Here is a 24,903-nt window from a genome sequence, read left to right as displayed (position 1 = left end):
AAATCTATCAATTCAATCACACTCAAAATCGATCAACTCAAATACAACTCAAAATCAACATATATACACATGTACGTACCTATATATAGCTCCACAAACTAATTATGGACAGATTTCGATAACACCCAAACTTTTTCTCCCGTTTTTTCTTCTCCCGTTTTTTTTTCACAGATGAGCTGCTATCCAGATCTACAAATATAAAGCACTTTCGTCGGCTAAAGAATGTTTAAAGTCGTCGGCTATAGTCTGTGAACTTTAGCCGACGAAATAAATTCTTTCGCCGATGAAGTTGACCATAGCCAACGAAAATGTAAATTAGCTGACGAATGAAAATTTCGTCGACTAAAGTCTTTCGTCGGAAAAAATGATTCGTCGGCTTGGTTTTTTTATTTTCGTCGGCTAAAACCTTTCTTCTGGTAGTGTGATGGCTTTCACGGCGAATAACCGCTGCCACATCTTGCATGGTCTCACTAGCAAATCCCACAATGTTGAGGAGAAGGCATTGTGTGCCATGTTATCTCAAGACCAAGTGGACGATCTCCACTCATTCCCTAAGCCTAAACTTACACCACTTCAAGCCCATAACCCAAAAGTCCAACAAGACCTATTCACCCCACCCACAAGCCTACCACCTAAACGTTCCGTATATAAATAATTGCATCCCACTTCAACCAAACACGGGTCCCATAAATGTGAGACCTTACCCATATGGCCATTCCAAAAAAAATGAGTTGGAGGCTCAAGTCTGAGAGATGCTCGCACAAGGTATAATTCGACCAAGTCGAAGCCAATTTTCTTCTCCGGTTCTTCTTGTGCGCAAGAAGGATAAGACTTGATGTTTTTGCGTGGACTATCACTCTTTGAATGATGCTGCTATCAAAAATCGACTTCCGATACCGGTCGTTGATGAACATTTAGACAAGCTCCATGGAGCAACAATTTTCACCAAACTTTATCTCTGAGCCGGCTACCACCAAGTTCGTATGAACGAAGATGACATCCACAAAACAACCTTATACACTCACGAAGGTCATTACAAATTTGTGGTAATGCCCTTTGATCTCTCTAATGCACCATCCACTTTTCAAGTATTAATAAATGACTTGTTTAAGTCGTAATTGAGAAAATCGGTACTTGTTTTCTTTGACGACATTTTGATTTATAGCAAAGATTTAGACTCTCTTGTTCAACACCTTGAGACGGTCCTCCACATTCTTCAGGACAATTTGTTGAAGCTCAAAGAGTCAAAATGTGTCTTTGCACAATCCCAAGTTCAATATTTAGGCAATGTCATATCAGGCCAAGGAGTTGCTGCTAACCTAGAAAAAATTAGTTTTTTGGTGAACTGGCCCAAGCCTACTACAGTCAAGGCATTAAGAGGGTTTCTCGAACTCGTCGGCTACTACAGGAGACTGGTGCGCAATTTTAGGATTATTGCCAAGCCCCTGACCGATCTTCTCAAATGAAACCAATTCCAATGGTTGTCACTAGCAGAGGAGGCCTTCAATCGGCTCTAAACGGCGGTCACCACGGCGCCAATTTTGGCTGTCGGATTTCTCAAAGCCTTTCGCCGTCGAAATTGACGCATGCGGCTCTGGCATCGACACCGTCCTCTCATAGGAGAAGAGGTCGATTGCTTATCTCAGTAAAGCCCTCTCTCCTTCTCATCAGGCGCTATCCACATATGACAAGGAGATAATGGCTATCCTCTTTGCAGTGGGGAAGTGGCAACATTATTTGTTGGGCAACCGATTCACTATTCTCACTGATCATCAAACCTTGTGTCACCGGACACTTAGAGAATTTTAACACCCTCTCAACAACGATGGCTTTCGAAATTGTTGGGTTATGACTATGAGATTGTGTATTGCGCAGGCTCCCAAAATACGGTTCCGGATGCGTTGTCTCATCAATTTGAGTTTGCGCGATCCACTTCATCTCTGCGCCTATGTTTGATTTTTTTAGCCAAATTGATAATGCTTGTCTCCAAGATCCTGAGGCCCAAGCCATGGTACAAGCACTGAAAGCAGGCCAACCAACCAAATCGAGTTTCACTCTATGCAACAATCGGCTGCATTATAAGGGTCGCCAGTTCGTTCCAAGTTCATCAGAATATCGACCCAAGTTATTGTATGAATTTCACTCTTCCTTACAAGCTAGCCACTTAGGTTATTTACGTACTTAAGCACGCATTGAGCGCAATTTCGCATGGCCAGGGATGCGCAAAAACACTAAAGAGTATATTGTGGCTTGTGATCAATGTCAGAGGCATTTGTATGAGACGATCCGACCTCTGCGACTCCTACAACCGTTGCCGGTACCAGATAAGGTTTTTACTGATATCTCCATGGATTTTATCGATGGTTTGCCTCAATCACAGGATCACAATGCAATCATGGTGGTAGTCGACCGTCTCTCCAAGTATGCGCAGTTCATTCCGGTCTCTCACCCCTATTCAGCCTCTAGTATTGCATCAATCTTCACTAAAGAGATATTTCGGCTTCATGGAACTCCTAAGAAGATTGTTAGTGATGAGGACCCCATCTTTATCAGTCAATTTTGGCGCGCCTTCCATCAAATACAAGGGACTCAGTTGTGTCATAGCTCCACTTATCATCCTCAATCTGATGGTCAGACGAAATTCGTCAATAGATCCTTGGAGCACTACTTGCGTTGCTATGTGGCTGACAAACCGTCTTCTTAGGCTAAACTCATCCATTAGGCAGAATGGTGGTATAACACCACATTCCATTCTTCCATTCGGATGAGGCACTCTACTACAAGCCTCCTCCTTTGGTCACAAGGTATTTTTCGGGCTCTATTGCTGTCCATAAGACGGATGTAGCACTCCGCAGCCGCGATCAACTGCTTTCCCAAGTCAAACACCACCTGGAATTGGTTAGCAATCAAATGAAACAGTTAGCATATAATTAAGAGGCGAATCGAGAGAGAATTCAAGGTTGGCGATTGGGTATTTCTCAAACTGCACCCATACCAGAAACAATCCTTGGTCAAGCAGCCTTCTCATAAGCTAGCGCCACGCTTTTACGGACCATTTCAAGTCCTAGAAAAGATTGGCTCGGTCGCTTAACGGTTGGCTCTCTTTGCTTGCTCAAACATTCATCCCACCTTCCATGTGTCACTGCTAAAAAAACAAGTGGGCGAAGGGGGACCTGTTTCTCCCACGCTGTCTCTCTTTGACGACCACAGTGAATTGTTGTGGACACCTGAGAAGGTACTTGACATGGTTGTGCAGGGAAGGATGAAGAGAAATGTCATTGTGTGGCTTGTTCAATGGCATGGTTTCCCAACAGAAGATGCAACTTGGGAGGGTGGCTCACTCCATTCGAGCTAAATTTCCAAATTTTGGCGATTGAGGGCAAGCACCAACTTAAATTGGTGGGACTTGTTAGGACCATCTCCATTCCCTTGGTACTAATATGCTATTTCTTTATGGATCACATGTAATGAAGCTCCATCTCTTTCAAGCTATGCTGGCAACAATGTCGATATCATGACCATTTCAAACTGGTCCTCTTTTGTCTCCTAGAGTCCAGGACTCTTTTGGCTATACTAAGTGGCATCAGACCACGTCTTCTCTTTATAATTGTATTTCCAGGCCAGTAGGCTTTTCATGAATGAAATTATGCATTCTTGAGCTCTCTCTTCTCCTTCCCTTACCTCTGTAATCTGTCTTGGACAAGCTTGGTTCTACCATATCCCTTCCAATCCCCAACGTTTTGCTTTGACAACTTAGAATCATAATTCCCTTCTTTGAATCTATCTATCCCATCTTTTTAATAAGCTCATTAAGAGAAAGTGATTCATTTTTGGTGTACCATAAGCATTCGGGGGAGTGTTTTCTCTATCTCTCACTCTTTGACTCTTATTTGTCAAGAATTCTGGATTTGTGTTGTTCTTTTTTGGGAATATCTGGAATTGTGTAGAGAAAGAGCCTTTAAATGGGTGTTTAATATTAAAAGAGAGATAAAATGTATCAGAACTTTGAAGTGAATGAATTACCCTTCAAATTTTGACACCTGATATACAAACTAACGGCGTTATTACTGTCAGTGTACATATGAGTTGGGAATGAAACTTGGTGTACTAAAATAGAAGTTCATAGCCGACCGAATTTGTTATTTGACAATTATTATTTTAAAAAAGAAGAAGAAAAATGGTGCCAGGTGGCCGACATAGTGGATAGTAGAGTTTGTCTGGATAGAAAGCAGTGGCAGAAAGGAGCGAATCGAGAGGGGCCTCTGTTATGAGAAGCTGAAACGAGCATGAAATCGGCGACCTCGTCGTCCCTACTCTTTCTCCTCCCACCCGCCTCTTCTTCTCCTTGTTGCTCTTGTCGTCACAAGTTTGTTATAATGGCCAAGAGCAAGAACAACAAGCCTCAATCATCTTCGGTTAGTACAGCACCCTCAATGCCATCAGCTATGTCGTCTATTGGGTATCTTGCACTAACACCCTTTTCTACCAGCAGGGCTCTGACCCAACTCCTCCTCCTCCTCCCAGGATTACATCAAATGTCCGCCAGAATCTGCAGCTTTTGAAGTTATGGAAGGTAACCATAACCTTTGCTTTACTACACTCTTGTTTTCTTTATATCAACATGATCCCATTTTGTAGGAGTTTCAAAAGAGAAAGACTAGCGCACCCAAGCATTCTACTAGGTACAGGAGAAAGAAGGTGATCAAGGATGACGTTCCCGATGATCCGGAACTCTATCGTGATCCCACCACCACTCTCTACTAGTAATGCTCTCTCTGCCAGGTTCCTCCTTTCTTCTATATCATTCCCATCTGTATGTTCCAAAGCTTCTCATCGTAACTTGGGTTTCTAATTACGCATTGTATTGGTGTTTTGCAGTACAAACCAGGGTTTTGAGAATGCAGTGCCTGTCTTGCTTGTTGATGGGTACAATGTGTGTGGCTATTGGGCCAAGCTCAAGAAACATTTTGTCAATGGGAGACTTGATATCGCACGCCAGAAGCTCATTGATGAGCTTGTCACTTTCAGCATGCTTAGAGGTATAATGCGTGTTTTTAATTAGAGAATGATTACAGCTGTTTGTGGTCGAGCTTGATTATATGAATCTCGAGCCAATTTTTACCTGGTACTGTCAAGTTATGGTTTTAATAAACAAAGGGTGAAATGAAATGAAACAAGACATGTATGGGGGTTTGGTACTTTGCTTTGAAGTTGTAGTTGGCAATTGCCACTACTCGTGATTGAAGTGGCAGTGAAAATAACATAGAGGACAAAATTTCAGAATCTTGAATTTGTATGTAGCTGAATATCTGAGTTCTTATGCTCTATAACATTTAGTTGTACTGGCCTTCTAAACTCATTTAGGCTCCCTGTACATTTTCTACATTTTGTATTTGGTAATTGCATTAGAGTAACTTTTATTGTAGTGGTAATATTTGATTTTCTTTTGCCTACATTGAATCCACATGTCCCTTATTCATTTTTGAAACATCTACAGAGGTGAAGGTGGTAGTTGTATTTGATGCCATGATGTCTGGACTACCCACGCATAAGGAAGATTTTGCCGGGTACCATTTTTGAATTCAAACTATAATTATGTGATGTGATGTTCTCGTTGATGAATATATTGACTTCTCCTACTCAGCTTTTGCATGTACATGTTTGTGAGTGTATTTCACTTGGTGCATCCAGCATCTTCATTTATTCCAAGTTCAGTGTACTTGTGTAATAACTTCAGATGTTCTTGTTAATTGTTCCATGAAAGGGCTTTACCCTTCACATGTAAATTTCAAATGCATTTAATGTTTGATGATGGATTTTCAAATGAGAATAGTTATGCCAGAACAACACAGAGAATTCTAGTTGCATATTGGTCAAAACTTGACAAACATTTCAGTTTTGCTTGAAATGATTTACAGCACTCACTAAATAATTTTTATTTGAGTTTTGACATGTGCTTGCAGATAAGTTCCAAATCAAGTTCAATGAAATCACCATTTTAAACTGTTTTGATTGAAATTCTTTCATTTAAAGGTTTTCTTTAATTTTTTTTAATCCAGAAGATCAGTTTTACTTTCTTTTCTTATATAAACACGATAGGATTATATAGATGAGGAAAAGAAAAATCTAGTTATCAACTCTTGTGCTTCTATAATAATTTACATTTTCTGGCCCTTGCCCAATAATTTTCAACTCTCGAGGTTGGTAAAATAATTTTGGTTGATTGTGCAAATGGATTTCTGCTGGTTATCGCATATATATGTAAAATAAAATTTATTTGGTCAGAAGCAACATATAGTGAATATATTAGTGTTGAAGAGGTCATATTGAATGGGAAACCATCTTCTTTTAACTTGTTCAGCAATGTTTCATTCAGGTGTTATTATGCATGATTAAATCCCATTCATTGTAAATAACTTCAGTTAAGGCATTACAATGCTAAGAATTCAGTGTTGCAGCGTTGATGTCGTTTTCTCAGGTGAAACTTGTGCTGATGCATGGATTGAAAAAGAGGTGAGGAATGAGTTGGAGCTGTAACCGACTTTAGAATTGTGTAGTCAATTATAAAATGAAAGAAAAAATGTCTGTTTGTTAAATGTTTACTGAATTTTTTTTTTTTTCCGAAATGAAATGTGAACTGATTTTAGTGTCCAGTTCTTGCTTTTTTGGTAGCACAAAAGCTTTGGTGATCGTATGTTAGGCCTCTCATATTTGCTTGAGTGAGAAGTAAAATGTTATTTTGGGATGGATGTATGTCCTAGGTTCTGATACCAAATCTAATGTTGGCTGTTTAGGTCAGTAGTGTAGTAAACAAGAGTTACTTGACAATTAAGGATCAGAACTGTTTAGATTTAAAGAAATCAAGGATTCATGGTGAAAGAAGGAGGAAAAGGTTAGTAAGAAAGGGAGAGGAATTTTACAGGTCAGTGTGCTATTTCATGTTGTATTGTCGGTACCAAAGAACATTAACTTTGTTGTTGTAAAAGATGGTGTAGTTGGGGTTTGAGCATAATAAGCACATTGATTTTGAGGTCTACTTGAAACACATCAATATGACTAAATAAAGTTGAAAATATAGTTCAGTTCCAGAATCATAGTCTTCCTGCATTGAAAACCATTCGCTTCTTTTAAAGGAAAATACCATATAAACATTATTTAATTATTCCAAAGTAATAGCTGTAGGCCCTGGAGAAGTACCTAGAGAGAAGAAATGTCAAAGTCATAACATATATAAACATTGTCATAACATATATAAGTATTTTATGACTTCGTGTGATGGTGGTTGTTTCTTTGGGTTTGGGTAGAAAGGAACTTCAGGTAAAATCGGAGTTTAGGGAGAATTTATGTACTGGTAAGTGCTAACTCTTCAGATTCGAATGCTGCTATTTTTCCATACTTCTGTTGATGGTTTAGAATTGTGCTGTACGTAGTTGATCTCATTGAAGGCAAATGAAGGTTGTAGGTCTCTATGCTGTACAATTCACTGTATTCATATAGGTTGCGTTTTGTATCATAAAGGCAAATAATAAAAGAACATAGATGAAGCTGAATCTCTATGAGAGTTTCATGAGTCACCAGATGTAATTCTTTTTATCTACTTTATAGTTTTGCGCAGCAGCTACACTTGTTTGTTATGAATCCGAAGGTTGTACATAGGTCTAACTGAGATAGTATTTAAAGGCGGTTGTTAAATGAAAATTGGTTTGTTGCCTTTGTCGTTTATTTCCTTAAACTGTTTCATACGTTGATCTTCGACTTGTCATTTTTATGTATATAACAGGTTGCAGGTTTAAGGGAGGATGGATGCCCTAAAGTTTGGGTTGTGACTTCTGATCATGTTCAGCAGCATGCAGCACATGGAGCAGTATGTTTTCTCCTCATTTCCTGTCTAGATTATATTTTTATGTTCCTCTTAAGTATCCAAATTGTTATCTTCATCAAACAAGTTCCAAATTAATAAGAGTGTATCATATACTTTTCTATTTCCTTGTTACAACGCGAGTTTTTGGCTGCCATGAGTTTTAGTATAGTGCTTCTGCAGCATACTATTTGGTGCTGGGATTGAGATGGTGGCTGGGTTATGTTTTCTGCTATTTGTATTCAGTTGACTAAAACTTCAGCCCTCTCCTTTCTTTTTTTTCCCCTGTAGTGAAATAATTATTTTCTCAACACCTCAAACCTGGTAATGATAATTATATTTATATGTTTCAGGGAGCCTTCATTTGGAGCAGCAAGGCACTGATTTCTGAGGTGAGGCATGCTACATTTGTGGTGTATCTTCATTCAGCATGTTGGAGTATTCTAAACACTAGTATGCAATAGTTGAATAATTATTTCTTTGTCAATTGGTCTAGTTATAGTTGAGTAATTATTATGCATCTATCCTCTGAACGTTTTAACTTTGATTTTTTTAATGCAATTTATATGATTACGTAATGTACGGCATATGTTCAGTTTGCTTTGGCTAGTCAGTTGAAGTTACAATAAGATAATACAAAATAGGAAACAACAATCAACTTTGAAGGAGAATTCCAAGTAATACAGTCCTCCTTTTAACAAAAGTAAAAGACTCAGTTGGTAGGCCGGCGTTGCACTGTGGTCCAATGATCTAAGTTGTCTACCTCTTCCTTGCAAGGGCCATCACTAGAATAAAACGACTAATTATAATAATATGTAGTCATCTAATTGCCATGAAATAAATATACAAATACAAATGCTTCTGATGAATATAAAAATGATCCTGATAATAATCAAATAGCTGGGGATTAACAACTGAGCCCCAACAGATGTTTGGTAATCGGTAGGGATCATTTCATTCTGTATAACAAGGTCATGATTATATTAGGATAAATTTGAAAATTTTATCTTATAATGAACTGTATTTAGACACGCTGAGAGTGCATACTATCTTTCATGTAATTCTGTTTTTATGTGTCTTTAAATTTCTTTTTGCTTGTGATTTGAGAATAGATTAAAGCATCACAGAAGGAGGTTGAGAGGATGCTTGAAGAACACAGGTATTCTACTTCAGATGAATTTTTGTGTATTGTTTACGCTCTTGAAAATGAAAAAAGAAATAAAAGAAGAGAAAAAATAGTCCTATGTTCCTGCTGTATGTGCATATAGCCTTCAACACTATGAACTTTATTGACTGCATAATTGTGCTGTATGTGCTTCATAACTGAGTAATGCTAGGCTATCATCTTTTGATGTACCGCTATTGGCACATCACTGCCCACATGAGGTGTACTGAATGGTGGTTCACCTAGCATTATCCTAACTAGAATAAGTTATTTAAATTACCAATTTATGGTTCACAAGATGTAGCATTTATGATATTCAGAGGAAATGTAGTAGCTATACCCAGCCTTAGATTATAAACAACAGAACTTATAAGATTTGAGACTGTTTTCATGTTATTGTTCTGGAAAAGGACTGTGCTGCTTGATTGTTATGTATTCTGGGAATAATCATCCACCTATGTGAAGGATTTGACTGATACATGAAGTTCACTTGGATATATCCATTGCTTGATTGTGTTGTATTCTGGAGATAATCATCAGCCTATGTGAAGGATGAAAACTTTGACTAATACATGAAGTTCACTTGGATATATCCATTCCATAACACTAAAATCCACATGTATTTTTTTTGGGTCAGATTTTATTAGGAGTTCCATGCCTGTAAACAGGGGTTAACTATATAAGGTCTGACCTGCGGACATGTCGGATGCTGAGCTATTGCCAGCCTAGTCATCTAGTTTATGTTTTGAGAACACCGGTTCATGTCTTGTCGGTTGGCATAGTGACATGGTGTTTGACACATAAACTTCCAGATGCACATACCTGTTGACATGCCAAGACATGTTTATTTGATTTATATTGTGTATATTTGAGGAACAGAATAAACCATTAACTTCCATTAATGAAAATAACGATCATCATTACCATGTGTACTTTTCTTGACACAAGTGATCGGTTGATAATCTCACCGTCCTCCCAAATGAGTGGTGGATCCTCAGGTGACGGGTGAATTGAACATGGTGCCTTGTTCTCGAGTTCCAGCAGTACCAAAAGTTATTTATGTAACAAGTGTCGGCAATAAGATGAATAGAGCACTCTAGATTTCTGGTTTTAGCATCATCATGCTATTATGCTAGATATTGCTGGTTGGTTACGAGTGAATAGCATTTTTATTTGGTGACGAAGCTCAAGCAAACACATTGATTTCATCTACAAATTGTACTGAAACATGTATCAAGAGATAATTAGAATCCTTTACTATTAAGGCTAGACTTCTAATGATTTCTGTTTCTGGCTGATCTTTACAGGTCCACTTCTTTTCAAGGGAGGTTATTAAAGCACAATCTTGACTCAGAAGTTGTAGACGCTCTCAAGGATCTTAGAACAAAGTTATCTGAAACTGAACAAAAGTAGTTGATTGAATTTCGGGCTGCAAACTTATCTGCTTATTTTGTACATATCGTATAGGATATTGATGTACCAGTGTCCTTCAGCAGCAAGTTGTAAGTTACAGTTTCCATGTCAAATGTGAATGTGTTCTAGAGTTCTGCCCAAGGACGGGTTCCGTATATCTGTCCCTTGCTGCAATGTAATATAAGACATTTAGGATAGGTTATTGTGCACCTGTATCCATTCCCTTTTTTTTTTTTTTTTTTTTGTTTTACTAATAGTAGAGATAAATAAAAATGAGAAATCATTGTTCATTTCTTGCTTTTCCTTCTATGCTCTCCGCAATTATTTTCAGTTTCAGATGAGGAAAGTAATGGTTGAAGATATGAAGAGGATGTTGTTTGAAACATTATTAACTCTACTATGAACTAATCAAATCCAGAATCCCAGAATCTCTTTTCATTCCAACCTTGGTTTGCATGTGACAGGCCCCCAAAACTTGGCTTGTTCTTCTCATCACTAGCTTTACGGCGGGGTCTGTTGTAGGTTTGGTTTCCGGACGCTTAAGCCAGAATTTATGAAGACTCAACGTTCGGATTTTCCCCTCCCGCTTCGGGCGCCACTCAATCTTGTAGGAACGTCCGTGGTTCATGTGCTTGTTTTTGTAATCCACAAACTCGAAGCTTTTCACGGCAAGAAATTTGCTTTGTGGCATCATTTTTATTATTTTCCAATCTTTCTAAATTAAGAGAATTGGGAGACGCAACCAAGTTCGAGTAACATTACAAGCATTGACAACATAATGTGACAATAGACCATAAAAGCATCTCCAAATGGAGATGTCGAGTTTGAGTAAGAAGGTCTGCCATGAGAGGTTATGGTAGGGGTAAGGACGTGTGATATTAAACAATTGCACTCTCAAATTTGACGGTGCAAATTGAATGTTAAATGGGTGTTAAATTTACGTAGAATTTGACAGATCTGTTGAAATAAGTTTATCTTTCATTTCATATCGTTCAGCCTTCATCCTGTAAAAAAAAAAAAACGGTTAGATACTCTATAAATAGTTACTCTTACAAACTTGAACCCGCCTAAATTTAGACATCAATAACATTTGTGTGACATTATTTCATTTTCATCAAATTAGAGAGAATTTAGTTCTGAAAATCCGTGTGACATAATTTAATCTAATGAAAGAGAGTTTGGTTCTGGACATGGTTCACTGTGATCTCTTTTATTGTGGTTTTTTGGGTGCAAACTGCAAAGAGGGGCAGAAGCCTTGGAAACAAAACAAAGAAAAAAACAAGAGCAGGTAGGCAAGTAGGCAAGTTGATAAGTTTGCTTTGTGAGAGGAGGACGAGGAAAACTAATAAGAAAGGTCCCACGTACACCGAGTTGAGTCTTACTTTTCGTTCCCCTGTTTCAGATCTAAAGCCCAGTTCTTTGGGTCAAATAGTCAAAACCTCAAACTCAAACTATCTTGGGAGCTTTGTTCTCTGCTCTGTTCTCTTTGATTCAAAGAGAAAAGTGGGAGTTGATGATGATGGGTAGTGATGAGAATGAAACGGGTTTGTCAGGGGTTCCATTGGGAATCAAGAACAAGTACTCTGAGCTCACAAAAGTAGATTTTGATGATGATGATGATGATGCTTCGCACCATCATCATCAACGAAAGAGGAGTGCAAGTACCAGGAAGTATGTCCTTGCTTGTGCCATCTTCGCCTCCCTCAACTCTGTTCTTCTTGGCTATGGTACATATGCGTTACTTCATTATCAATTTTCAACTCTGTATACATGTTTATAACTAAGTAGGTTACTATATGTTTTCATTTCTGTTCTTTGGCTCTGTGTTTTGTGTATGTATATAACTGTCGGTAAACAAATATTTGGTAGTTTCTCGTGTTGCTAAACCTTAGCGTCAACATTTGTATTGAAAGAAGAGAAGAAGAAGAAGAAAAAAAAGCTTACCCCCATTGTCTAAATTTAGCTTATCTATAGAACTCAAGCTAAATCTGGATTTTTTCGATCGACAGATGTAGGTGTGATGAGTGGGGCAATCATATTCATTCAAGAAGATCTGAAGATAACCGAGGTACAGGAAGAAGTTCTTGTTGGGATTTTGAGCGTTGTTTCGATTTTTGGTAGTTTGGCTGGTGGTAGAACATCAGATATTATAGGTAGAAAGTGGACAATGGCATTAGCTGCTCTTGTCTTTCAAGCAGGTGCAGCTGTAATGACACTTGCTCCTTCATTTGAAGTGCTCATGATTGGAAGACTCTTGGCCGGCGTTGGGATCGGGTTTGGTGTCATGATTGCCCCGGTTTATATTGCTGAGATATCACCCACCATTGCCAGAGGCTCCCTCACTTCATTTCCTGAAATTTTTATAAATCTCGGAATTTTGCTTGGCTATGTTTCAAACTATGCATTTTCTGGTCTTCCAGCACATATAAACTGGAGGATAATGCTTGCAGTAGGAATTCTGCCTTCACTTTTCATTGGTTTTGCACTTTTCATAATCCCAGAGTCTCCCAGATGGTTGGTTATGCAAAACCGCATTGATGAGGCAAGATCAGTGCTGATGAAAACAAATGAGAATGAAAGTGAGGTGGAGGAGAGACTAAATGAAATACAAGAGGCTGCTGGAAATTCCAATGCAGACAAGTATGAGGAGAAAAGTGTGGCACGTGAGCTGTTGAGTCCTTCTCCTGCCCTTCGTCGGATGCTGATCACTGGTTTTGGAATTCAATGTTTTCAGCAGATAACAGGAATAGATGCAACAGTGTACTACAGCCCAGAAATCTTCAGACAAGCTGGTATTGTGGATAAATCGAATCTACTTGCTGCAACTATTGCTGTGGGTGTCACCAAGACTGCTTTCATAATGGTGGCTATTTTGCTTATTGACAAGCTTGGAAGAAAGCCCTTACTCTATATCAGCACTATCGGAATGACAATCTGTTTATTCAGTTTGGGTGTTACTCTCTCAGTACTAGGGAAAGGACCTATTGGGATTCTATTTGCCATTTTGTCAGTTTGTGGGAATGTAGCCTTCTTCTCTGTTGGAATTGGCCCTGTTTGCTGGGTTGTGACATCTGAAATCTTTCCTTTAAGGTTGCGTGCTCAAGCATCAGCTCTTGGAGCTGTGGGTAACAGGGTCTGCAGTGGCCTAATTGCCATGTCTTTTCTGTCAGTTTCTGATGCAATCTCATTTGGCGGATCATTCTTCACCTTTTCTGCAATTTCGGCTCTTTCTGTTTTGTTTGTCTTCAAACTTGTCCCAGAAACCAAAGGAAAGTCATTGGAACAGATTGAGCTTCTTTTTCAGACTGATGATCTTGGCTGGAAAGGAGGTCAAGTTGCACTAGGAGATGTCGAGCACCTTGTGCAAAAAGAATGATCAATTTAACCAACTCTTTGACGTCTTGAACCAGTTTGATAGATGATACATACTCTTCATTACTGACAACTTCATTCAACTGTTCTATCGTGACTGAATTGCGCAACGCAGACACCTTGCTTTCACAGACAGTTCTCTCCAACCAAATAAAGCAGCTACCGAAGGGAGCACATGAATTATAATCTATTACATTTTCGCTTCTTTTTTTATTTGATTTTTTATAATGGTGCAGTAGTGTCTTCGTATTAGTAGATATAAAACTTGTCATATGTTTGAGAATTCGAATACGGTGAAAAGTTCAGGCAATTGCAGCGCTTGTTATAAATGAGACCTAGCAGCATTGGCCATCTTGCAATCGGGATGTTGGTACCTTGCATATAAGTTCATATTACTGATGCATCTCAACATGAACATTTTGTGTTAGATTGTTCTAGTGCAACTTATATAAATACATAATAATAGACATACTTTCAGTTTGCTTTTCAATTAAAGTTACAATATAAGACTTACTAACTTCAAAGGAGAATTCCCAAGTAAAGTCTCTTATGTGATAGGACTCATATCATTGTGTATGATGCAGATCCTATCCCCCCTTGATGTACTGAGAATGGGAGTTTGTTCTGGGTTTTTGCCCTTGTTCTCTTAGTTCTGCTATGTTTTCGATTAGGTTGCTCGTTTACCAAAAACAGAAAAAGTAATACAGTAAGGTCCTTTTTTTTTTTTGGAGTATCCAGTGATCTAAGTTGGATCGTATCATATACTAACAATATAGTATCAGTTCAAAGGGTTAACTTTAAAATCTGAGAGCTCATAGTATCAGTTCATGGAATTTTGTTGGTATGTGTTTTAATTCCTTATGCAATTTGAGTATAGATTTATAGCATCAGAGATGAGGTTGAGAGCATGCTTGAAGAACACACAGATATTCTACTTCAGATGAATATTTGTTTGTCGCCGTGCATAAAACCTTCAAAATTAACTATGTACCTTTTTGACTGATGGCATTGTCTTGCATGTACTTCAGGTTCAGGATAACTAGAAATAGTAATTTCAATCTGCCAACTTACGGAATCATCACATGATTAGCATTCAGGAGTTTGAGAGAGAAAATATAGTGACTGCTCTCAGTAGTCAGTACTAGATGATAAACAACAGAATCATCATATACAGGATCTCAGATTGTTTTTCATGTTATTTTTCTGGGAAAGGGTTAGGCTGCTTGTTTGTCTTGTATTCCTGAAAATAATCTTCAGTATACTTGAGGGATGTAAACTATGACTGTTTCATGAAGTTCACTTTATGGTACATTCTACATGAATTGCTAGTTCTGTTAGATCTCATCAGGACTTTAGGAAATTAGGACCGACATGCATGTAAACTCAGTGTGTATATAGCAACCTCAATGATGATCACAGGGTGTTTCAACCCTGAATTTCTAGAAGTACATGTTTATTCACAAGCTAAGAACAACTTTAACAGACTCTCTATTTTAGCTTTTAGTTATTTTAGAGAGAGTGTTTAGCTTTTTTTTATATTTTTGGAGCTCCAATAGACTAGCCAAAGTTTAGCTATTATAACTTTTAGCTATCTCACTAGCTAAATATGGAGAGCGAGATGACTCATATGAGGCTAGCTATAATTTAATACATTCCTTATAAAATATTTTATTTTATATAGAAATATATTTAAACTATTTAATCTTTATTTGAAGAATAATGTTGATGTAATGCTAGCTAAAATATAAAGTATTGATGCAGCCACATTTCTAAAATGGCTAGCTAAAATGACATTTTAGCTAATTTGACAAAAATTTAACTCAAAAATAGATAATATTGCTAAAAATGCTCTAAGTCTGGGATGATTTCCATTCATATAGTCACCTAAATTTCAAGACAAGAATAATCAACTTCCAATAGCATAAATGACACAAAATTTGAAGGTACCGGATCACTTAAGCTCTATTCAAGCTCACAGTTCTCTTCTGTGCGATCTTATTTAACATTTTGAACAATTTACAAACATTTTAATGATAAATACGTGTTTTGTGTTTATCAGCTTATTATGTTTGTATGAATCATGTAATATTTTACCAGTACACTCAATTCACCCATTTTTCTCTTTGATCTTAGCAAATTTTTCATATTATAGAAATTTTGTTCAACGATTTGTAGAATTAATCTCAGTTTAGAAAATGAAAATGTAAGAAAAATGCAAAGTAAAAAAAAACAACGACACGTGAGGCTCACGTGCGTGGGCGCAAACTCCAGGAGCATCATTGCCTCCAAATCACCCTGGTTTCAAAAACAGAGCTCATTCCCAACCCTAACGTCTCTCTCCTCCTTCCTTTCAATTCCCACTCTCACCAAACCCTAATTTCGCCACAATTTTCCCGTTCCGGCGCCGTAATGGACTTAGACGTCGACATTTCGCGGTGGGTCCTGGAGCTTCTCCTCAGTGACCGCCGCATGGACACCATCGCCAAGCGAGTCCTCGCCGTCTCGCCGCTCCCCGTCCACCACGACTGGCGGTTGAAGAAGTCCCTCCTCCTCCGAACAATCGAGTCCGCCATCTACGACGACGTTTCAGTCACCGAAACGATCCTCCAAGCCCTGGAGGACATCGAGGCTTTGGACCGCCGGCAGGGGATGAAGACCACGGCGGCCATGAGGGCGGCGTACTGCGCCGTCGCGACGGAGTGCACGGTCAAGTTTTTGATTTGCTTCGGGCGGAAGTACTTGGAGGCTGTGGATCGGATTTGGAGAAGTAGGGTTAGGGTTTTGGAGAGTGAGAGGAGCGAGCTGGTTACGGCAGAGTTGAAAGAGAGAAGGAATGAGGTGGAGGCTGGGATTTGGGATAGGGATGTTTCGAGAAAGCTAAAGAGGATGAATACTAGAAATGATGCCCTGAGATTGGTTGCGGCGTATGTGAAGGAAGCTTGGGATTCGATGGGTCCTCCGTTTCTTGCTTGGGCTGTTAAATTTGACATGGCTAAAGAAAGTGATGGGTGTGGAAAGGAGGTTCGAATTGCGAGTGGGAATGAATTGAAGGTGCAGAAATCAAATGGGGCCGATTTGGGTGATGGATTTAAACCGGAGGCGAATGGGGATAATGTGGGTGATGGGTGTAAAGCAGAGGTGCAAATGAAGAGGGATACTAAGGTTGATGTAATTGAGGTGGCGTTGACAAAAGGGGATGATGTGGGTGTTAGGAAAGAGTTGAAGGGGCAAAGGGAAATTGGGGCTAATGTTAGTGATGGGTCTGGGGTAAAGGCGCCAAGGGAGGCGTGGCGAGTGGGGAAATCTAATGCAGGTGAGGTGACTGTGGCTATCCCCAAGTTTGGTGGTCTGTTTGGTTTCCATAAAGGGAATGGTATTCTGCAGGCAGTGAGGCCTGGGAGATCAGCACCTAATGTGAACCGTGGTGTCCTCAATTTCGTACGTGCAACGAAAGAGAGAGGTATTCTCTTTTCGATAGCAGAGAGATATATCAGTTGACATTAGTTATTGTGTTGGTGAGAGAGGGTGCTCTTTATTGGTATGTTTGTATGTCTTTCTTTCTTTTTGTTTTCCTTGTCATTACCGTGAAGTTTGCTGAGTTTGAATTGTTACTACCTGGTATTCTTATGTTCTGTACTTTTTTGTTATACCAAACAGCTTGTTCTCTGTTATGGGAGCCCCATCTAACTGAACATTTGAATATGTTCCTGTTTAATAATTTGCTTCATTATTACATAAGCTTGAGTTTCAAATTTTATAGTCTATTTTCCTGAGTCTTCTTTTTTATCTTTTGTAGAAATTCCATGTGCTGTGCCACTGAGGCACAAGCATGAACCAGTTAACATTAGAGATACTGAATATGTGGGCAGGGATGCATCGGATGGCATACATAATGACATATCCACTGAAGTTAGAAAAGTGCAACAAGAACTTAAGTCCGGTGTTATTGCTCTAAAAGCTGTAGTGACAGACCCACTTCCTTATGATTTGCGTGTGCCGGAAGTTGTAAAATCTGAGCTGGAAGTGAATCATGTAAGTGTAGAAGATGGTATAAAAAATCCATCTGTTGAAAAGAACGCTGAGCCTGATCATTCTACTTGTGATACTCATGGAAATCTGACCTCCAGTGATCAGAAGGATGTGCCCCAAGCTACTACTGGAAAAGAATATGATGCACCAAGTTTGTCCGTTGACAAGGGAAAGGCCACTGAGTATGTTCGAAGTGGTGATCCCTATCCTGGAGATCTTTGTTGCAGTAATCAGAAAAGCGGTCCTCAACCTGGCTTGATGAAACGTAATAGTACTGCTCATACTTACAAGGTACTTATGTTCATATTGTTCTGTTCTGTCTGATCAGCTCCTCGTAAGTTACTATGTTGCCCATAGGAAAAATGGCCAATATAATGTTATGATTAAGATGGTTGATTCCTGGTGTGTATGGTTGATACATATTTTATTTACATTTGTTTGTTCATATTCTACTTCCCAGTAGAGAAATTTCAGTAGATTCTATCTTGGATCTGTGAGTTGGTCTGCTGTTTGTAAAATTTTGTATTGTGGTGGTTCTGTTATTTATAAATTTGGTTTACTTCTTTTTGCAGTGGGATGACTCGCTAGGCATGTCACCTGAAGGAACAGTTAAGGGCAAGCTTCACCTACCTATTCCAATACAGAATGCTGATTCTCTGCTGAATAAGGGTGAGGCTAAGAGGAGAAAAGTAAAGAGATGGAGCGTACATGAAGCAGACACGTTAAGGACTGGCATCAAGGAGTAAGTACTGTTTTCAAGTTTTGTACCTCTTTTCTGAGTTTTCACTCTTTCTCCAGCTTCTTGTCGTGAGGACACCTTTTTGTTTACCTTTTCCAATGGCAGATCTTCAGTAGTTCTTTCCAATTTTTTCAAGCTCGTTACTTGAAATGTTCAGTTGCTACATAATATATCACTGAAAAGATGGAAGAGAATTCTATGTCCTGCAATTGACCAGCAATCATGCTTCTAGTGGCTGAATAAGTAGGACATAATATTGTAATTGGGGCCTTTTCTATTGCAGGTATGGCAATGGCAATTGGAAGGTTATCTTAGATGTTTACAGAGATGTATTTGAAGAAAGAACTGAGGTACTGAATTTGTGCAATTTGCTGCTTTAACTTGAATTGTAAACCGTTCTGTATTCATCTCAATGTTAAGACTGTTGAGGTAACCGTGTTCAGGTCGATTTAAAGGACAAGTGGAGAAACATGTCAAAGTAGAGAGGCACCTGTGAATAGTCTGCAATCAGTGGGTTATGTACTTTTGTTCATATGTACGATAACTCATGGAGAGCTGTATTTTGTAGCGACCTTTATACAGTAGCAGAATTCATCCAGTAGTATCTGTATTTGCAGCTACGAGTGGATGAATGTTTAGATCGACAAACTGCTCCTGTTCATGAGTATAATGGAATGGTCCTTTTGTTTATAGCTTCATCAGTATTTACTTCTATTTTTGTAGTTGGAGAATATAAGAGAAGAACAAGGCGGGGAAGCTTCATTAAGTGATTCAAATGCAATGGAAGCATGTCAAGTTATAGTATTGTTCATTTCTCATTCATCCTTTGGGTGTAAACTGTCCTTCTAAGACCACGGTGGTGATGGGGGATGTTTTCTAAGTTGGTAGGGATGATAAGGTCATAAAACAGTAAAATTGTAAAAAGAAAACCACAAATCACAAATGAATGAATGAATCAAACCTAGGATCATTATTGTCTTGCAGGATATTCCCAGAGTCTTGGTTCCGTCCTTGATCACATGTAAATTAGTAGCTAGCGATTGCAAGTAGCAAATTTGGTCAAGTTATGAAAGAGCTACACATCCGATTCCCGATTCGTGTTGTAAGGTACATGCACTAGTGTGCTAAAGTTTTTGCAACCACAATCTTTCTTTCCCTGGGAGAAAGTTTCCCCGGAATAGAGGCATGTGCAAAGTGTTGCCATTCCCACTTTGAGAAGTAAGTGGTTGTGTCAACTATAGCTAATTGTGGGGTTGTTAAATATTATGGTGGGTTTGTTCCGAATACAAGTCAGAGTGGAAAAACTTGACGATGTCAACAAAACCTCCTCGACGCCAGAATTTCTCGAAGCCAATTATCAACTAGCTACATAGTCCCACTAATCAGAACCTCTCTATCCATTTTGTCTTAAGATTGAGGTCGTGGATCCACTAATACAAATGAGAAAGGGCTAATATGGTGCTCAAATGTAAGAGGGGGGTGTCACTAACATATAATGAACTCCTAAGTTTCGAAGAAGAAAACCATATACATCCTAAATTGGGAATGGGCCGTGGCCCCTTTTGGCTCCGCCACTGCTTGTTGCCGGAGCTGTATGCCGCTGTTTGCAATAACCAATTTGATGGAGTCAACAAATTAAGGTACCGACACTTGTCATTTATGATCTTAAATAGTGTCACACAACATAAATGTCTGTTTCTTCTAGTAAATCATCTATATGTCTTGCTCAAATCTTAAATCACTTTTCAAGAGCAGCCTTCTAGTGATCAGCGTACACCTACTTTACTCTTACTCCAGTCAACACGAACCGTAGGTGGGATTACTTCTGACTTTTATTTTTCTGTGAGACTTGATCAGCAATATGTCTTTGAATTGCTGATGCTAACTTCCTTTGATTGGAACTTCTCTAATATATTTTCCTATATATAAATATTGGCCGGCACATACTTATGGACAATTTAAAGGTTTTTGGTTTCCTCTTGTATATATATTCAAGCAATCAAAACAAACTATCGTCACCTGCAACTCCTAAATCCATGGCTGCAGTCTCGCTGCCATCTTCATCTTCAGTGTTCTCCTTCTTCCTCACTACCATCTTTCTTCTCTCCATATCATCATGGGAAGTTGAGGCTCATCCAGTGCCTGCTTTGATCAATGAAAAGCTTTACAACAACTTGTTTCTACACAAGGACGACACTGCATGCCCTGCAAATAATTTCTACACCTATAGCTCCTTCATCAGGGCAACCAAATACTTCCCGAGATTCGGCACCACCGGAAGTCTAGCCACCCGAAAGCGTGAGATTGCAGCATTTCTTGCTCAGATCTCTCACGAGACCACAGGCGGGTGGGCTACTGCGCCCGACGGACCATACTCGTGGGGTTTGTGCTTTAAAGAGGAGGTCAATCCGGGAAGCAATTACTGCGACGACACGAACAAGGAGTGGCCATGCTATCCTGGAAAATCTTACAAAGGAAGAGGACCGATTCAACTATCTTGGTAAGCTTAATTTGGTTCATCTAACGATTATTAGTGCAAATAGTAATGAGAAAACGATTATTAGTGCAAATAGTAATGAGAAATGGATGTTGTTCCACATAATTTCTAGCAAGCTTAACCTAAACTTGTCAGATGAATTATTCCCCTAATTAATTTTTCTGATGTCAAAATCTTGTGCAGGAATTATAATTATGGTCAGGCAGGCAAGGCATTAGGGTTTGATGGACTTAAAAATCCAGAAGTAGTAGCAAACAGTTCCCTAATAGCTTTCAAAACAGCTCTATGGTTCTGGATGACGGAGCAAAAGCCGAAGCCCTCTTGTCACGATGTCATGGTAGGTCGATATGTGCTCACGCAAGCTGACATTGCTGCAAATAGGACTGTCGGATTCGGGATGGTGACGAACATCATCAACGGTGGACTCGAGTGTGGAATAGGCAACGATGCACGAGTAAATGATCGAATTGGCTATTTCAAAAGATATGCTAGTCTGTTTGGTGTTCAAACAGGACCAAATTTAGACTGTGAAAATCAGAAGTCCTTTTAGTTTTATGTGACAGAACAATAAGTTAGTCTAGCTCGCAAGTCTAATATATTGTATGTATGTTCATGCTTTGACATGCATCCATCTCTATTTATAACAATAATCATAGCTAGCGAGTTATATATGGATCTGTCATCTGTCAGCCTGCTACGTACTTCTCTATATATGATTCTCTTTGAGATCTCTCCGATAGTTGTTTTATAAAACAATAATATATAGCTAGCGAGTTATATGGATCCTTTGGTCTGGTACTTTACTTCTCTGTGATATTGTTTGAGATTCAAGGAATAGAATATGTTGGAATGCTTCAATCGTGAAGTCATTGTTTTATACGAAATGAAAATGTCAACTTGAGCACAAGCACAAACAGAAATGGTTCAGCACAAAAACAAAGAGTTGGCGAGTCTTTTTGCATGATGAAATGTACTAGCGAAGTGTTATCCGATTCGTTTTAGTTCGACGAAATTAAGAAATCATTCGTATCTTTTCGTTATTTAGTGCATTTGCTAACGTCACATGAGACGAAGACTAAGTGAACAAAAGCAGATAAAAAGATGTTCATTCCATCTTAGTGGCCGGGATTGAATGTTTGTCTAAAATAAGTTACTTGGAGTTTTCTTAGTTCTTTTTTCAAAAGTGTCATCCGCTGCGAGATGTGACATTTTCAGCCGAAGTTAAATGACATGGTTTTTGTTTGACATTGTCGATGTCTCCTGAGAATGATTTGATGCTTTATGATTGATAAAATAATTAATTTATTGATAAAACGGAGACTAGACGTGTGTTATCATGACTTGAGAGTGATAGGACGACGGTGTCAAAACTGTGAACCTCTAAAAGGACGAGTGTCCATAAAGAAAATATTGATGAATTTGGTCGTGGATAAGCCTTGGCTAGTGGCTACTGGGTTACGGACAGGGCGGTGGGTCGATGTTTAAGCAAAGTGGGTATTCAGGCATTTCTAGGGTACCGATTCAGACAATTCTAGGGTACCGACTGGGTATTCTGAAAAAGGTGCAAGCCATAGATCAACAATGTTGTGGCTTCTATGTACATGGTGGTGTCGGTCCGTCTTCGAAGGCAAGAGGCGGAGGCTGGGAACTCTGGGTTGTGGCTATCATGTGCATTTGGGTTCACTAGTAGGTTTGTCCTATGTATTATGTATTTTCAATATTAGGTCTCAAATGTAGGCGTGTTTTATTTACAGCAAGTTTCTTTTCACTCTTGGTATACTGATACTCTTCGTGAGTTTGACCTTTCCGGTATATCACCATTTGTGTATAGTAAATACTTAACCTTAGTATGCCCAATAGCCCCACCCCCACCATAGTCTTTTCTTTAAAAAAAAAAAAAAAAAAAAAACAAGGAAAGAGCGAGTAATTCAGCTGCTTGCCATTTAGATTGTTAAGTTCTTCTCAGTCCGACACATTCGTCCCCAATTGAACATTTCTCTTTTCTCCTTGTGTTTTCTCCCTTGTGCGCACGCATCATCAATCAGGTGATTTACCCCAAATCCTCCATTCTTTGTTTCTTTCGATTCCTTATTTTGGTTTTATGACCCGGGTTTATTATTGTATTTGTTGATCTTGTTTCGCTGTTTCTCCCAACTTGCAAGTCAATTTTGCTGAGGAACCCTATAAATTATTATGATTGTTAACTGATGGATACCTGGGCAACCGGATAATTACCAATACTTGTGTAAGACATTAAAACAGAATTAGGCTTAGGCTTACAAATTTCACGAAAAAAGAAAAGGCTTAGGCTTACATCTCAGACAAAGTTTGGCAGTGAATGATCAGGTTGGGTGCATTGTGCATTAATTCAGATGAGACTTGTTTCCTCTGTTTTACCCTTGCTAAAATTTCTTGTTATCTCTGCCCTTATATATGTTCAATATGATTTCGTTTGTTGGACAACTTTTAAAGTTGTGTTCTTAATTCTTATACATACATGCTCCCAAATGATGCTAATAAAGAACATGGGGTTGGTATGACGGCGTCATTTGATAGTCAAAATCTTTAGTTTTTTTAGTTTACACTGATAGTCCCTGATGGTGGTCTGACCAATATTTGTCGTTCTTCATATTTGTATGTGGCACAGCGCTGGACCCTGTATAGATAGATTTGTATAGAGGGGAAACACTTTATATCACCAACTCTGTCATCAGAATCTGTCCTACTTGATAAATTCATTATGTCGCTATTTATTTTGTTAACATATAGAAAATCACAATAATTTTTTGCAAAACTGGCTTTGAGCATTTGTTCTTTCCATCACTGCATATCAGCCATATCTTGATGTTCTTGATTTTTTTCACAAAAAAATAGCGGCAAAGTACATAATAGGATCTGTCCTGGCAAGCTTTGGAGTTGCATATGTTTGTGACACCACTGTTTCTGACAAAAAGATATTTGGAGGTGAGTTTTGATGGAGGAGTTTGATGAAATTTTTCATGGTGTAATATCAGATTAAGGTCTAACATTCTTGACTTGATAAACAGGTACCACTCCGGGTACTGTTTCTAACAAGGGATGGTGGGAAGAAACTGACAAGAAATTCCAAGCTTGGCCTCGCACTGCAGGACCCCCCGTTGTCATGAACCCCATCAGTTGCCAGAATTTCATTGTCAAATCCCAGTCAGAATAATGAAGGGTTTATTTTCCTTGCCAGCAAAATTATTTTAACAAGTTCATGTAAGATTGGCCTCTTACTCTTGTTTCTTGCTTGGTAAAAGGTGTATCAAACTGTGGCTGGCATTTTTTGTCACAAATTTCCTTTTTGTTTGGTGGTTATTTAGAGTTGGCCCGTCAGTCAAAATGCAAGGTCCTGATACATCACGGTGTTGCTCTTGTAGAAGGGTGTTTAACAAAGTTGCCAAAAATCCCTTATGAACATCAAGTTCAGGTTTTAGTTTGGGATCATTTAGCTTGTGCTGAAACAAGGAGAAATTTTTCGTAGTTCAAGTTTAACTGCTGATTACTGATGTTGAAGAATTGTTTCATGGATTTTACTTACGTTGAAGAATTGTTTCATGGATTCTCATTGCCAGGAACTGTGAACTTGGGACCAACAGTGTCTACATGCTATATGTTAACTTGTGAAACAATGATCTGGTATTCAAATGGAATACATCATTTATGTCCCCTATTACAAGTGCACTTCCATTGATAGCTTCTTGACACTTTGTGGAAGAAATGATATTGGCTTTATTGCTTATTTGGATTGTGTAGTCAGCCATCCAAATGCAACACATCAGTAACAAACTGATTCCCTTCCCAGTACT

The 24,903-nt window shown here is 38.8% G+C and overlaps 5 protein-coding genes across 5 annotated transcripts; all 5 read left to right on the top strand.

Moving 5' to 3' along the window:
* The first annotated feature begins 4,320 nt into the window (after positions 1-4,320).
* Positions 4,321-10,436, top strand: LOC101297544. The gene is made up of 10 exons (XM_004299999.1): positions 4,321-4,415; positions 4,493-4,573; positions 4,639-4,763; positions 4,879-5,039; positions 5,498-5,567; positions 6,459-6,513; positions 7,781-7,864; positions 8,212-8,250; positions 8,971-9,017; positions 10,331-10,436. The coding sequence occupies exons 1-10, from the start codon at positions 4,377-4,379 to the stop codon at positions 10,434-10,436; spliced, it is 807 nt and encodes a 268-aa protein (XP_004300047.1). The 5' UTR covers positions 4,321-4,376.
* A 1,519-nt stretch (positions 10,437-11,955) lies between these two features.
* On the top strand, positions 11,956-14,254 carry LOC101315248 (probable polyol transporter 4-like). Its single transcript, XM_004301536.1, has 2 exons — positions 11,956-12,163; positions 12,446-14,254. The coding sequence occupies exons 1-2, from the start codon at positions 11,956-11,958 to the stop codon at positions 13,810-13,812; spliced, it is 1,575 nt and encodes a 524-aa protein (XP_004301584.1). The 3' UTR covers positions 13,813-14,254.
* A 1,963-nt stretch (positions 14,255-16,217) lies between these two features.
* LOC101314960 lies at positions 16,218-19,058 on the top strand. Its single transcript, XM_004301535.1, has 5 exons — positions 16,218-17,268; positions 17,605-18,128; positions 18,410-18,579; positions 18,860-18,926; positions 19,020-19,058. The coding sequence occupies exons 1-5, from the start codon at positions 16,218-16,220 to the stop codon at positions 19,056-19,058; spliced, it is 1,851 nt and encodes a 616-aa protein (XP_004301583.1).
* Positions 19,059-20,537: 1,479 nt separating this feature from the next.
* On the top strand, positions 20,538-21,851 carry LOC101297252 (chitinase 10-like). The gene is made up of 2 exons (XM_004299998.1): positions 20,538-21,076; positions 21,257-21,851. The coding sequence occupies exons 1-2, from the start codon at positions 20,613-20,615 to the stop codon at positions 21,621-21,623; spliced, it is 831 nt and encodes a 276-aa protein (XP_004300046.1). The 5' UTR covers positions 20,538-20,612; the 3' UTR covers positions 21,624-21,851.
* An 803-nt stretch (positions 21,852-22,654) lies between these two features.
* Positions 22,655-24,870, top strand: LOC101314670. The gene is made up of 3 exons (XM_004301534.1): positions 22,655-22,763; positions 23,948-24,037; positions 24,121-24,870. Exons 1-3 carry the CDS (start codon positions 22,655-22,657, stop codon positions 24,264-24,266), a joined length of 345 nt encoding a protein of 114 aa, XP_004301582.1. The 3' UTR covers positions 24,267-24,870.
* The last annotated feature ends 33 nt before the right edge of the window (positions 24,871-24,903 follow it).

This window comes from Fragaria vesca, linkage group LG5, assembly GCF_000184155.1.
Source record: "Fragaria vesca subsp. vesca linkage group LG5, FraVesHawaii_1.0, whole genome shotgun sequence".
NCBI classification, from domain to species: domain Eukaryota; kingdom Viridiplantae; phylum Streptophyta; class Magnoliopsida; order Rosales; family Rosaceae; genus Fragaria; species Fragaria vesca.
This window is presented reverse-complemented; position numbering and strand designations above follow the sequence as displayed.